Genomic DNA, 13,284 nt, shown 5'->3' with positions numbered 1-13,284 from the left:
GAGAAGAACACATTCTTTTACTGGACATGCGCCGCGGTCAGAGCTCCTTCGCTCAGCAGCCTCACCCCCGCTCACGAAGGCCGTCTCCCTCGCGTTCCACGCAGACGCATGGTAGCCACCTCCTCGCCTGCCCCTCTGAAGCACCGTCCGTCAACTTTGCAAATCACAAACCTTTTCTTTTGTACCCTTCCAGCTTCGATGGCCACTACCCGCGCGTCATCTCTTCTGCATCGCCCGCCCAAAACACTTTGAGACTTTCTGTGGCGGAGTGATCCCTCGAATGCGCTGCAAACACACACAGACATACACCTTAACAGTCCCACTCACCGACAGATCGACAGACATGTGCAGCGCACACCACAGTAAAAGAAGACACTGAAAGCGGAGAGGAGCGAAACAAAAAAGCCGTTAACGAGAGAGAAATCGGCGAGCGCGAGCGAAAAATTAAACCCGACAGACATCTGACAACAGCAGAGCGGAGAGGAGGAGGGCCCGTGCCCATCACCACCACTTCTGCGGAGGCCACCGACGACGTACTGGAGCGTACGATTTACATAGATCTTCCACATGCCCAATTCTCTCTCTGCGGCGCAACACACCGGCCCGCCACATGCACGCCCACTCCCCTCTCCCCCACCGCCTGGAAGTGCAAAGCAGCCGTACAGAGCGACAAGAGGCATGCAGCAGCGCGCGAGCTCCGTCAGCGGAGCACCGCCTCGCAGGTCGCCGCACAGCCGCGCTCCACCGCCCCCAGCTGGCAGTGCGGGAGTATGACGGGACACGTTCGACGCACGCTGGCGCCACGCCCATGATGTGCGTGGCACCGGCGCAGCGTCGTTCAGGCCCTCAGAGCCCACATCCGTAGCGAGACGTCACCGCGCTGGCTTTCCCTGCAGCGTGGGTGCTCGGCCCCGTGCCGCCATCAGAGGCGGCTCGGCATTGGGCAGGGGACAGGAGCGCTGCACGGCGTCCGCCACCCCTTCTCCCACCCCACAGCCAGCGAAAGAGCGAGCGCGGTGGTGTTGGGCCACTGAGGTGCCGCGAGCCGGTGGTTCGATTCCCCCTAGGCTACTCAGACGCGGACCCAGAAGGGAATACGCGATAGAGCGTACATCCACGGGAACAAGGAGGGGTAAGAAAAGGATGAAGGGATTATACAGAAAGGCTATTCAACCAGGGACAGGAAACGAGTGAATGAAAAGGAACGGCAGAAAAAGCAGAAGAGGCGGAGCAGAAGACATGCATCGCCGACTCGAGTGTAGTGATGGGTCGCTACTCCGTGAAGTCGCTGAGTCACATCTGGACGAGCACACACACACGCGCAGCGTTCTCCTCGCGGCAGCACTTCTGAATCATCTATGCTGCGTTTGTGTGCGGTTCGATCAATACATCGGGGGGAGGGAAGGGGCGCCGCACTCGCTGGCTGGCACGCGCATGGGTGCAGGTCGAAGCCTTGCTGGCTATGACTGGGTAATAAAGGTCAGGGAAGGCTGCAGCTTTCTGCTTCCCTTTGACGACGTGTACTGCTGCTTGGCGTGCTCCATCATCATTGCCACCTTTTCAGAAAGCTCTTTTGCCGTTGGTGCATCACTGACCTCGTCCATGTGGAATCCCCAGATATGGTCGAAGTCCTTTGTAGACTGGTGAAGTATGTACCGCGCCCCCATGCACAGCTGCTCTCCAATGACAAGACTAGCGAGCCCTTTGACGGACATGCCAATCTGCGGCAGCGAGAGACCCTCCGTAATCTTCTCATACTCTACCTGCTGGGCGCGAAGCACTTTTGGCTGCAACGGCGAGGAACCCATGTAGCGGCCGGTGATGCGCGTATCGGCTACCCGCTCGTAGAGGCTGCCGTCGATAAAGCCCATGCTGCATTGCATGTACTTACGGGATATGGGCCCGTGTATGCGATGAAATGACATGCTGAGCAGCTGCATTTTCCACGCCCAGTGAAAACGCACATGCGGGGTCCAGCTGTAGTCGATCTCGTTGAGAAATAGCAGAGCGCGCTGTAGCTTCTTCCGCATGCCGCCCTCGACGTGGAGAAGACGTGCACGGCGAGACGGAAAAGGCGCGCGCAAAATAGCGTCCAGCGTATCCTCCACTTCGTCAAGGAGTGCGCCAAGGTGATGCTCCGCCGTATCCTTGAGGGCCACGAAGCCTGCATACTCTTCACATTTCGTCTCGAGTGACAAGAGAACAGAGGAGAAGTTCTCCAAGTCGCCGAGCAGCCGTACGCAGCGCGACAGGAGGTTCAGGCGGGCGCATGCCTCGTCCACGTTCGCTGCCGCCGTGGTGCGCAGGTATACCACTGTGTACTGCAACATCCATTCCGCAGTATGGGCGAAAGCGATCACCTTAGAGGCCCTGGGCAAAAAACACTGACGGGTATACGCATCCACTTCCAACGCGCCGTGCAGAATGTTCGCTCTTGGGCCGCTTACCGACAGCGGCGCCCCTGAAACGTCAGGGAGGTTTTCCGGCGTATTTTCGTCCTTCTCTTTTTCGACTTGCGCGCTGAGCGACACCGCCACGTCTTCCGTCAGCTCACCACGTTCCATCGCTGCCAGCAGGCGGGAGGCTTCATCGAGCAGCTCCTCAAACGAAAGCGGTGCGCTCTGCTTCAACAGAGCCGCTTCCACCAGCTGGATGTTCTCCTCCACCTCAGCACGGGCGTCGCGCAACGAGGTGGTGGCGCGTGAGGTGGAGCGCAGCTGCTGTAGAAAGTTTCGAACATCCTCAGAAGAGTTTTCTTTTAGGGCTTTCAACGACGGCGAGGTAGAGGAGAGGGACGTGCCTAGGGAGTTGTCGGCGCTGCCATCTGTGGCCGCATGATGCTCTGGGAGCTCCACGGGCTGCTGCTTCACGGAGGGCTGCCCGGCTGAGGACAAGGGGCTCATGGGGGAACCCTCTCGTTCCTTGTAGATGCGCTGTCGCCACTTCGTCAGGTCCTTGCGTTCAAACAGCCGCTTCTCGTCTGCTTTGAGGGGCGGCAGTACCTTATGCGGGCAGTAGGCACCTTCCTTCAAAGATGCGAGCGCCCCCTCGCCGAGACCTTTAGCCAGTGACAACTGCTCCACCTGGCGTTCTTTGTTGATCCGCTGCTGCTGCCTTCGGAAGCCCTTTCGCAACTCCTCCTCAAGTACGTCCCGAGAGTAGGCCCCTGGAAGTGACTCCGACGCCTCCATTGACGCCCGCCACATATGAGTTGGTTGCGCTCCTTTACCTGAATTCTTTGTCCTACAGAGAGCTTACGTGCGTTGGCACATGTACGGCCGAGGAGATGAGTTGCAGAGAAAGAGTTTGTGGGCTACCAAAAACATTGTCACAGCCTCTGTCGCACCAACACACCACGGCGCAGAGGCTTCAGAGATGAGAAGAAATGAGAACGCCAGACGAAAGTGCACACACGAGAAAGAGAATCCCCCTGTTGAACTCGACTCGCCATATTCACTGCGGCGCAACACACCGGCCCGCCACATGCACGCCCACTCCCCTCTCCCCCACCGCCTGGAAGTGCAAAGCAGCCGTACAGAGCGACAAGAGGCATGCAGCAGCGCGCGAGCTCCGTCAGCGGAGCACCGCCTCGCAGGTCGCCGCACAGCCGCGCTCCACCGCCCCCAGCTGGCAGTGCGGGAGTATGACGGGACACGTTCGACGCACGCTGGCGCCACGCCCATGATGTGCGTGGCACCGGCGCAGCGTCGTTCAGGCCCTCAGAGCCCACATCCGTAGCGAGACGTCACCGCGCTGGCTTTCCCTGCAGCGTGGGTGCTCGGCCCCGTGCCGCCATCAGAGGCGGCTCGGCATTGGGCAGGGGACAGGAGCGCTGCACGGCGTCCGCCACCCCTTCTCCCACCCCACAGCCAGCGAAAGAGCGAGCGTGGTGGTGGTGCACAGGGTGCGCTCGTAGAGCGCAGGCTGTCAAGCTCAGCGAGGAATACATAGGGAATAAGTGCCGTGTGAATCTATGGGTGGACGCGATGGATCGCAACGTTCAGGTATTCCAAAGTGAAGCCCACCAACGACGGCGAGGGTCGCTCGAGTGATAGCGGTGGGACCCCACGTCATCCTTGGCAACAGGTGCAAGCGTTTTGCCGTACTATACGTATGCGGCGCAGCGCACAAGATGCGTAACAGTGTTACGTACGTTTGCGCCATAGTGTTAAGCGGTAACGGCAAGGAATAGGGAGATGACGGATCGGTAGAGGGGCGCGATGCCGCTTGATGAAGATGGTGGGGGAGAGGGGGAAGAAAAGTCTTTGACGCAACGCCACCAGAGAAGACCGACACAGGGACACTCCTGAAACGAACGCGCGTAGTGAGGGAAAGCTGAGCTACAGGATGAGGTCTTTGGTGAGAAGAAACCACAGAATCAGCAGGAACACAGTCGCCACTACAGCGACTACGAAATTCATGGTATCTTCCAGGAGCCCTTGGCCGTGTCCAAAGACAAACTCCAGCGCAAAGACGTAGTCGCCCGTGTGGCGGTGCGCCTCTAGCGGCTTCCCGTCTGCCGTTTCCACGCGCACGTCCGCCGTGTGCTCCGACACATCACATCGCAGTTGAACCTCCGTGTCACAATTGGGACTGCGCACCCGCCTCAGCCACTTATCGCTTGGGAATCGAGCGTGGCAGGTGAGGACGTCCGGTGCCCGTGGAGAGCAGTAGTAGGAGTAGAGAAGGGTCAAGTTCTTCTGGCGCTGCACTGAAGCAGCAGAGGGGGTATTGCGCCAGGAGATGGTGATGTGGACGTCTGCCGACTCTCTCACTCCCCAGTGTACGGGGACAGGGCTGACCACATAGTAGAAGAGGGACTTCCAGAGTCGTCGGGCCGCGGAAGTGGGCTTCAATGCCGCTGCTGTCGCTGACTTCTTGAGTGGTCGTAGACAGCCGTCATTACCCAGGTCGCACTCTGCCACATCACCGGCTATCAGGGCATCACCGATGCAGACGAGGAAGCTGTCCTTCAGCCGTCCGCATTCGCTCATTGGAAAGAAAAAAGCATACCAGCCCCTCTGCAACGTGCGTATCAGCGGCGAAGACCCCGAGGACGATAGCGCGTGACCATCATCGTCGATATCCGAGTCTGCAGTGGACCCATGCTCGAACGCGTCCGTGCCGTTCTTCTGTGGCTGATACCACTGGCGCAGGCGGTACGAGCACGTTTTCTGTGTCGCCTGCATGTGCAGCGTGCAGCGCAAGCATGGTACCGGCTCCACATCGCACACAGAGTATAGAGTGAATAAATCGACGTCACCATCTCTCAGCGAGGACGCGCGGAGGAGCTGCGTATGCACTGCCGCATGACGTGCTTTGAGCGAGCTAGCACCAGCTTCTTCTACCAGATCAGCGGTTGCGCCGACAGCCGCCTCACCACCACATTCTCCAAGATGATCATCGGATGAGTTCCCTTCTGGTGCGGGTAACTTGTACCGCAGGCGGTAGAGACCCGCGAGGGGCGGCGCACAGTAAGGTGGTACTCCGACTGGAGGTCGTTGCGTGGTGCTGTCACCCGACAACAGCCCCATCACCGCTCAACTTAGACACCACACACGCTACTGTGATGCGAAACGGCGACAAGTTCTCGGCCCCTCCCACCCCCCACACAAAAAACGCAGCACGACGCTGGGATAGAATAATAGAAACGATTGGATAGAGGAATGGCGTTGGGCATTCCTTCAAAAGAAGGAGCGATCGGGCGAGCGAGCGAGAGATTGCGAAACGCCGGAGAGGCAACAGGAGAAGTGGAGAGACAGAGTATGGAAGACGGCGCACGACATGGGGCATTCCTCAGATGCCATGCTTTCCTAGGACACTCGTGACTGCTCTCATACTAGCAGAACACGACGGTGAGGAGGAGAGGGACCTGAAGTCCCATCCATAGCGCACTAGCGATGAATGCGCGTAGGCGACGAAGGAGGAGGGGTCCACACTGTGGCGATGAGCAGGGTTTCGACTTGCGGCGCAGTGCTCGAAAGAGGAGCCACATCTGCTGTAGTGCAGAGGCCGTAGCACTCTGGAAGCTCATCCTTGGACTGAACGAGGGGAGGATCGGAAAAAAAAGAGAGCAGCCCTCGCCGTGCTCATCAGGTCTTGCTTCCTTTGCTTTTTTCCTGCTTCTGTAGGGGCCCGTGTAGAGAGCGAGAGAGCGACGCGTAAGGGAGAAGAGCGGAGGAGGAGAGTGGAAGTCGGGCGAATGCCGACCTACGGGCGTCATGATACACTTTTGGGTGACAGAGGCCGATGGAGAGTAGAGGACGACTGCTCGTATCATATATACCCCTATAGGTGTACGCGTGTGTGTGTGTGTGCGCGCGCCTCTACCCTCCCCCTCTCTCGCCAGCAGATCTGCTTAATGGCGAAACGATGTGAGAGTGAGCAAGTCAGAGAGAGAAAGGGAATCACACATCAGAGAAACGCCCACAGCACGAGTCGGAGGAGGATCAGGAGGAGGAAGAGCCGTGGGCACGCACCTCTCACCATCTGCCACCCGCAACGTTGCATACTCTCGCCCTTCATTATGGTGAAAACATACGCTCTTCCGGAACAACATCGTCACGCAGCAGCCGCGCGAGTCGGTCACTAACCGTCAAGAGTCTATGGAGCTCCATCTCCGGGCTGTCCGGCGTGCCGTTGCTCGTCACCACTGCTGCTACCGTCGATGACGCTGTCACTGTCGGAGCTGCTACTGCTAGAGCTGCAAGAACCAGTATAGCTGCTATCGCTTTCGTGGCTCCTGCTGCTGCTGCTGGTGCTAGAGCTAGAGCTGCAGCTGGAGATGCTACTATCCGAGTCCGAGTCTGCTGTGAGTATCTCCTGCTGCTTCGACTCAGGGCGGATGGAGTGACACAAAAGACACTCGCGGAACTTAGCGGATATCATTACCTGGCATCGACTGCAGTACCAGTAGACGGTGTCCAGCTCGTGCGTCGGCGGGTTCCACTGGATCTGCGATTCGTCAGAATTAGTGTAGTACACGTGACGGGTCTTTGGATCAAAGAACTCGTACCAGTCTTCGCCAACGTGCGCGAAGGCGCAGTCGCGGGTGTCGTGCATGCCACCGCAGTCGCGACACAGGTATTTTTTGATGCGACACTGCGATGCTGAGTGCCCTTGCTGACCACACTGGCGGCATCCGCGCTCGGCATCCATTAGTGGGTAGTTCTCCGGATGCTGCTGCAGTCGGTCACAGTACACCGTCCAGTGTGCCTTGCCACAAATGTGGCAGTGAAAGTCGCGCGGCACAGACACTTTTTCGCTCATCACGCTATGGCGATGCCGAGAGCTGCTTCCGCTACTGCGGTGGCGGTGATGCTTCTTCACACTGCGGCGACTCTCCTTTCGCCGTTCACGGCGGCTTTCCCGCCGCTCTGTGTGGCGGCTACGACTCATTCAGCTTACGGTAGAAGGGGCGAGGAGCAGCGGCCAACTGGAAAGAGGTCCCCGATGGTGGGCGGAGAGTGGGGGTGTCGGTGGGTGATGGGTAAAGGCAAGCGATCACACGAAACAGGCAACAAGGTGCCATCCTCCCGCAGGACAAGGGCAGCCAAGAAAATATTGATGCACGTCAGGTAGCGGAAGAGCCAGGCGTGACGTGCCGCTGCTGTGCACTTGGCTGCGCCTGTGCAATAGGGTACAGACGTTCCTCAGGCGGGCGCCCTGTGTAATGCCCTAACATTTACGATTGCGTAGCTTTCTGCTATATGTGCGATGACGCTTGACTCTTTTTTTCTGCTCCCTTTTTTTGGGTCGGTATGGACTCCACTCTTTACAGACGTGCCGTAAGCGGTCATGCGACTTCGAGACGACGACGCAAACGCATTCGCCAACCGCTTTGCTCAACTGTGTCGCCGCGTGTAATGACCGCCGCAAGGGGCAGAGGTGCAACTGCGATGATAAAAAAAAAACGGGGGTTGATGGGTGAGGGAGGGCGCGGATCTGCCAATATGTAAACGGCGGCATACCCCTCGCGGTATACCAAACGTGAACCTTTGTGTCACCGCGTTACACACCCGCGTGGACGAACGCGAGGCGTGTGCGAGCAAGAATACAGTTGTGGCAAGAGACAAAGCTCGACACCCGGATGACGTCCGTGGAAGACGCTCTCCCACTAGAGAGGACGCAAGCGAAGAAGATCAAATGCCCGCCTGCCCCACTGCTGTGGTTTCTGAATTCTGAGCTCTTTCGCATAATGCCTCATCTGAGTCGGCAGGAGAAGGTCGTTTTTATCCACTCGCCTCCGCTTTTTTTTCAGAGAGGGGGTCTAAGAGCAGCTGGAGAAGGCAACGGAAAGCGTCCATGGCCTCGACGCCGCCGTGGGGTCCCCTTTCCCAGGCTGCTACGGTGGCCTCTCCGCCATCGACGACTTCCACAATGCCTCGCCTTGTTGCAGAATGTAGCGTATTGCGGCGTCCTGCCGAGCACATGCTTCCGCACTCGACATGTACGACTCTGGCACTGTCCCGCACGACAGTCGCCACATCTGCTCGGCCTCGCTGTCTTTTTCGCACACGGGTGCCATTGCCTGCAAGCAAATCTCCTCTCCTGCCTTCAGCGGCCGATCTGGCGTGACATAAATCCATCTCCCGTTTGCCTGTCCCCGAAAGTCGAAACCGAACCTCTTTCTGAAAAACGCGGCCATCTTCTCTGCACACTTCTCTCGCGACGTCCGCGTGATCACGTACGCATTAGTTGCCGTTCCGCCGTGAGGAAAGAGGTGGACGAGAGGGACAATACCAATCGACCGCACAGCACCAATGGAGAGAGGGGTGGAGTGCGACAGAGACACACTCACGGCCCAGCGCAGCTCATGCAACGGTACCTTGTTCACAAGCGGGCCACCATTGACGTAGTTCCGGATCATTTGCAGCAACACATCCGCGAGGCAAGTTTCATTCGAATCGAAGACTACGTCCTCCTCAAAGTACGGAGCGTTTTGCAGCGTCAGCGCTTTGCTCAGCAGCTCTGCGAACAGATACCGCGGATCCGTCAGTGGGCTGCTCTTAGCCGTGATGAGATCTGATACGATCATTCCGAGAGAGGCAAAGAAGAACTGGCAGATGTCAGCGTCGCTGTTGTCTCCAGTGTTGAGCTTGTGAAACTCAGCCTCGCGCTTGGGGTCGTAAAGGTTGTTGCGGTCGTCGCAGTCGGCAGATGCGTTACTCGAGTCCCCATTTACGTCTTTGAAGCCGATGATCAAGTCCTCTGGAATCGCGAGGAGAGGGGTAAAGGCGTCTACATCCTCCTTCACCTGGAACTTGTGCTCGCGAAACGCACTACGGTGCCGCAACATTTGCACTGCGGGGTGAACAAAGACGTGGTGATCGTGGCACCACATCATGAGCTGATAGTAAGCGTGAGTGTCGGCCCACACGGAGAGGTCCATCGCATACTGCTTGTAAAGACGCCGACGGTGCATCATGTGCAGTCGAAGTTGCTCCGTAGTAGAGCTGGAGCGGTGCCCTTTGTGTGATGCTGCCGTATCCAGGTCATCACCCGCCAATTTCACAGGAGGACCAACGCGCCCGCAGACAGTACTCACCTCAGCCAGAACCTCCTGGCGCTGCCCTGCTAAACCTCGAATCCAGTCATCGGCCTTCAAGAATGCCACCGACGGCTCACTGACGCGATACACAGCAGGCGCCTCCATCAATTACTCACCTTCGATTTCACCAGCCGTTCGCTACTTCGCGCTTCAACGAATGTACACAGAACTCGCTCCGTATGTTCATCTGCAGCATTCAAGGTGCGCCCCCTCCTGTGGAGAGGCAAGTTAAAGAAAAAAAGTAGACCAGGGCATACAATAACGAGATAAGAGTGTGAAGAAGCAATGATCAAAGGGGGGCCAACACACTTTGATAAACAGAATTCCCGCAGAGAGAGAGGCGCACCCCCTCCACAAACACGCTCCGACACACAGTCGGCTCTTCTTGGGGCTGCGACTGCCGCTGCTGCTGCTGACATACGTGTTAGCGCGGCACCCGGGAATCGGAGAGGCCGATCCCGTGACAGCAGCGCCGCCGTTCGCGCTATAGGCAGCAAAGGAAATGCGTTATCGTTGCTATGTTCGTCTTGCTCGACGCGGGCTCGTCCGCCACCGCCAGCTGCGGCGCGCACCACACGCAGCGCGCACGTGCTCCCTCTTCAACATCATCGCACGGCGCCCTCAGCTGGTGTGAATTAAGCATTGGGATAGGGTGTGGTATGTCTGTCGGCACAGCGTCGAGGCGCTTCGACAAAGGAGCATACCTGCATGGCATCACGCGGCGCGCACGGGGAGACACACAGTAGACAGGGCTATCCGTCAGTCGCTGGCATCCGCAGCAGCAGCCCTCACGCCCACAGGTTTGCATTCTGGGAGTGCAATGATGGCACCGAGCCCACCAGAGAGGACTCTGAGCCGAGGAAAACTCCGCCACACAAGAGGCGCACAGCACAAGGCGGCGCACACAGCACCCAGGTCCTTCGACACACCTTCCCCACAGCACAGACTCGCACAGCACCACGCACCCGCGCGACATCGCCGCCCACTAGAACCACCGCGCTACCATACACAAAGACGTAGCAGCGGCGGTTGGGTGGACGTCCCGCGCCGCCGCTAGGCGGCAGACCTCTTGCACACATCGACGCCGCACGTGCCTCCTCAGATCGGAGCGAAAGATGAAGTTCAAACGGTAGTCGTCAGCGGCGCATCCGACACGAGTAGTAGTAGAGAGCCCTTTGTCATCATACACGGCGCACACGCACGCAAGGGCAAGGAGAAAGAGAGCGCGAGAGCAAAGCGGACACGGAGTACACCCGCGGCCGCCATGGCGCCCCTCTGCCCCGCCGCTCTCACGCCGCTTTGGTGGTGCGGCCAGCCGAACAGACATCGGCTCACACTGCGTAGCTGACGTTTGTCGCCCGCTCTATTACCGAGTTGGCTTGTGGACATGAAGGTGCCCGCGCCAAAAGACTCTGTGGGGCTCTTTTGCAATCCTTGTCACGACCTTCATCCGCATCGATTGTTTTCCTCGCGTGCGGTCATTGCCCTTTGGCGTGAGAGAGGCGGCATGCACGGTCGCTCCAAGCGGAGGGCAAGGCGCAGAGCGCGTCGCCCAGGAAGGCTTCCGCTTCTGCCTCGAGGGGGAGCAGCGGCGAACGCGCACAGGTCGCTCAGTGGCCGCCGAGGACGGCGACGCCGATGCAGTGCGTCGACAGCCGGCGATGGAGGAACGGCCCAAATGTCGAGAGGGACAACAGAGGATGCGGCGGGAGCGAATAAGAGAGAGAGAGCGAATGGGAAGAGGGTTGGGGGCAGTCCGCAGCAGTCCGCACCACGTGCGGTTTGCCTGCGTGTCCGAATGGGCTGCGGCTGCGGCTCTCAGGTATCTGCGCGGGACGGCTGTAGAGACAGCTGCGCCAATGTCCTCGCGAAGCATTTCGGCATCGGCGCACGCACGCAGCAGAATCCACCGCCTCGCACACACGTGCCTTGCCAGCCCCGTCCCAGCTCATGTGCGAGCCTCGGGACCGCGTGCAAGATATCGCCATCGCTTTCAGACGCACTTCCTTGTGCGAGCGCAAAAGACGGCCGAGCCGGAGACAGGGAAGAGAAAGGAAAGGCTGCACGCGCGCTTCGCTGCGACCACCGCAAGGGCAGGCAAAACGCAAGGCAAAGCGCGAGTAAGCGTATTTCCAAGACGCCGTCGGCGCCAAACGGGCGCCTGCGGGGAGGCACAGCAATGCGAAAGCATAGAGATCTCCGCTGGGGCGAATCTCAGGCCGGCAAACAACAAATACGCCGGAGAGCATAAGCAGACGGGCACCGCACACGACAAAAATGGAGAGTGGCGCCACGAGACGCACCAACCTAACAAGGAAACACACCCTGGGGTGCTATACAGAACACACACGCAGCGAGGGCCACCCGGCTCAGCGGCAGCAGCAGCGAGGAGAGAGGGCGGCGACAGGCGTTATCATCTCTTAGCCGTCTGGCTCCTCCAACCGTTCAGCGAGCCGGCCCACGACTGTTCGCGTGCAGCCTTCACATCCGTCTCGCCCCACCTACGCGTGCGCCGCCGCTGCCGCCAATGCAAGCGGGTCATGCACCTGACACGTACCTCTTGCGCAGGGCAGCCTTTCGATTCGTCGAGCGGCCGGACCCCACAGCACCGGCTCACGTTGCCCAGCCCATCACAGTCCCGCCGAGGAGGGCGCAGGCGAGCACTCAGCCTCACCGCCATGCGGCCAAAGCAGAAGGACAGTGGGGGGAGGAGCTTTCACTCGGCGAGGAGTCCGGGGCATTGCGCCCCAATGTGGCGTTTCAACTGTATCCTCTTTTATAAGGAACGGGGGGGGGAAGGGGTACGGGGCGTGCACGAGAAAAACGTCCGTTTCCTTTTCTTTTTACCTGGCACGCCATTGAGTACACCACAGTTCTGTTCAACCCTATCGCGCGGTCTGTCTCGTAAAGTGCTAGCTTCGCCAGGCGATGGTCGACAGATGAAATATTTAGATAATCCAGAGAGGCGGACCTGTTCATCGGAGCGAGTCTTTCGCCTCCTTGTACAGGCAGCCTCTAAGGTAGCTTCGCAACCGCTCTCTCACTCTCTTCATGGCGGTCGTCATGTGGCGAAGCCCTTAAAATGGCTGTCATGTTTTCACGAGATCCGGCAGCAAGGACCAAGCGCGAAAGATGTGGACAAGAGTGGCTTAAAGCTGATGCGGAAAGCGTCAAGGTGCTTCCTGTTGTAGGCGCCTCCAACAGAGGGTAATCGGCGATGGCTTTAGTGAAAGATGTACGGATACATTACTTTGGCTTTCCCACGTGTTACACATCGGGCCCTATGAGCACCAGAAGAAACTCAACATTGACTGGAATGAGGGGGGAGGCGGGGAGGAAGGACGGTGCTGATTTTCTCCACCAAAAGTAAGGGGAGAATGCACTCTGATACAGCGCACGCTCAGGGACTCTGCTCGCAGTTTGTGGAGCGCTTACATATACACGCATGTCCAGCTGCTGCATTTCATGTGTGTTTCTGCCCTCGCGTCCATCAATGGAAGAAGGGAGGCAGAGGAAAGGGGAGGCAGAGGAAAGGGGAGGAGAGGAAAGCCCAAAGAAAATCACAAAAAACAAAAGAGAAATATAACAATGACTAATAAATAACAGAAACACTGGGGAGAGTTGCACGAACGCAGTGTATTTCGCTTTGTACGATACATCGTCATCGACGCTGTTCCCCGGCATTACGCCCAAACTCATCTACTTATGGAACATGTCAGCCGCACTTTCTCTGT

At 58.4% G+C, this 13,284-nt stretch overlaps 4 protein-coding genes across 4 annotated transcripts; all 4 read right to left on the bottom strand.

The window, feature by feature from the left end:
- Nucleotides 1-1,460: 1,460 nt before the first annotated feature.
- On the bottom strand, nucleotides 1,461-3,191 carry LSCM1_02343 (uncharacterized protein; the record flags this gene model as incomplete). The annotated part of the gene is made up of 1 exon (XM_067319926.1): nucleotides 1,461-3,191. The coding sequence occupies one exon, from the start codon at nucleotides 3,189-3,191 to the stop codon at nucleotides 1,461-1,463; it is 1,731 nt and encodes a 576-aa protein (XP_067175301.1).
- Nucleotides 3,192-4,340: 1,149 nt separating this feature from the next.
- Nucleotides 4,341-5,534, bottom strand: LSCM1_02342 (uncharacterized protein; the record flags this gene model as incomplete). The annotated part of the gene is made up of 1 exon (XM_067319925.1): nucleotides 4,341-5,534. One exon carries the CDS (start codon nucleotides 5,532-5,534, stop codon nucleotides 4,341-4,343), a length of 1,194 nt encoding a protein of 397 aa, XP_067175300.1.
- Nucleotides 5,535-6,603: 1,069 nt separating this feature from the next.
- On the bottom strand, nucleotides 6,604-7,398 carry LSCM1_02341 (uncharacterized protein; the record flags this gene model as incomplete). Its single annotated transcript, XM_067319924.1, has 1 exon — nucleotides 6,604-7,398. The coding sequence occupies one exon, from the start codon at nucleotides 7,396-7,398 to the stop codon at nucleotides 6,604-6,606; it is 795 nt and encodes a 264-aa protein (XP_067175299.1).
- Nucleotides 7,399-8,344: 946 nt separating this feature from the next.
- On the bottom strand, nucleotides 8,345-9,655 carry LSCM1_02340 (uncharacterized protein; the record flags this gene model as incomplete). Its single annotated transcript, XM_067319923.1, has 1 exon — nucleotides 8,345-9,655. One exon carries the CDS (start codon nucleotides 9,653-9,655, stop codon nucleotides 8,345-8,347), a length of 1,311 nt encoding a protein of 436 aa, XP_067175298.1.
- Between the last annotated feature and the right edge of the window lie 3,629 nt (nucleotides 9,656-13,284).

This window comes from Leishmania martiniquensis, chromosome 34 (genome assembly GCF_017916325.1).
Source record: "Leishmania martiniquensis isolate LSCM1 chromosome 34, whole genome shotgun sequence".
Classification (NCBI taxonomy): domain Eukaryota; phylum Euglenozoa; class Kinetoplastea; order Trypanosomatida; family Trypanosomatidae; genus Leishmania; species Leishmania martiniquensis.
Note: the sequence above shows the minus strand (reverse complement) of the source record. Positions and strands in the feature narration are given on the sequence as shown.